General features: G+C 42.5%; 1 protein-coding gene across 1 annotated transcript; it reads left to right on the plus strand.

Annotated features, from left to right (window-relative positions):
- Window positions 1–46: 46 nt before the first annotated feature.
- TM35_000481650 (uncharacterized protein) lies at window positions 47–556 on the plus strand (the record flags this gene model as incomplete). The annotated part of the gene is made up of 1 exon (XM_029030501.1): window positions 47–556. A coding segment is annotated over one exon (510 nt), but the record flags the coding sequence as incomplete, so codon positions are not given.
- Between the last annotated feature and the right edge of the window lie 2 nt (window positions 557–558).

Below are 558 nucleotides of genomic sequence, written 5' to 3' on the forward strand. Positions count from 1 at the left end.
TGCACTACAAGAAGCCAATGATGTCCTATCTAATGCCAAGTTATCAGTGGAGAAGACAAGAAAGGCGGCCGAAGCGTTTAACAACAGATTAACTGAGATAGAAAAACTTGCTAACACTATCATCTCCGATGCTACTGAATTTGAGCCTTCTTCTGCAAAATTATCTCCGTCGTCGCACCAAACATTTTTGGATGTGGAGAACGTATTTGAGGCCGGCAAAAGAGAAGGTGAAGACGCTCAGTCTTTCGTTGCACAAGCGAAATCGAGCGTTCAAATGACCTTCGACGCTGCGAAGAAGGCGGAGAAACAGGCAAAATCTCTGAATTTGGCAGTGGAATCTTTCCAGAAGTACTTGGAGAAACATGGTCTTAAACCTGAAGAAGAAGAGGCTGACAAGGTTACTCCGGGGAATAAAAATGAAGAAAGCAAATTGGAGAGCAGCCACGAAATGAAAACCACTATGGAAGAAGAAAACACTGCACAACTGCATCACAGCTCTCATGAAGAGGTAAAGAATGTGCATATGAACACGACAAATATCAATGGAATAACTAAAGA

This window comes from Trypanosoma theileri (assembly GCF_002087225.1).
Source record: "Trypanosoma theileri isolate Edinburgh chromosome Unknown TM35_Tth_48_V1, whole genome shotgun sequence".
NCBI classification, from domain to species: domain Eukaryota; phylum Euglenozoa; class Kinetoplastea; order Trypanosomatida; family Trypanosomatidae; genus Trypanosoma; species Trypanosoma theileri.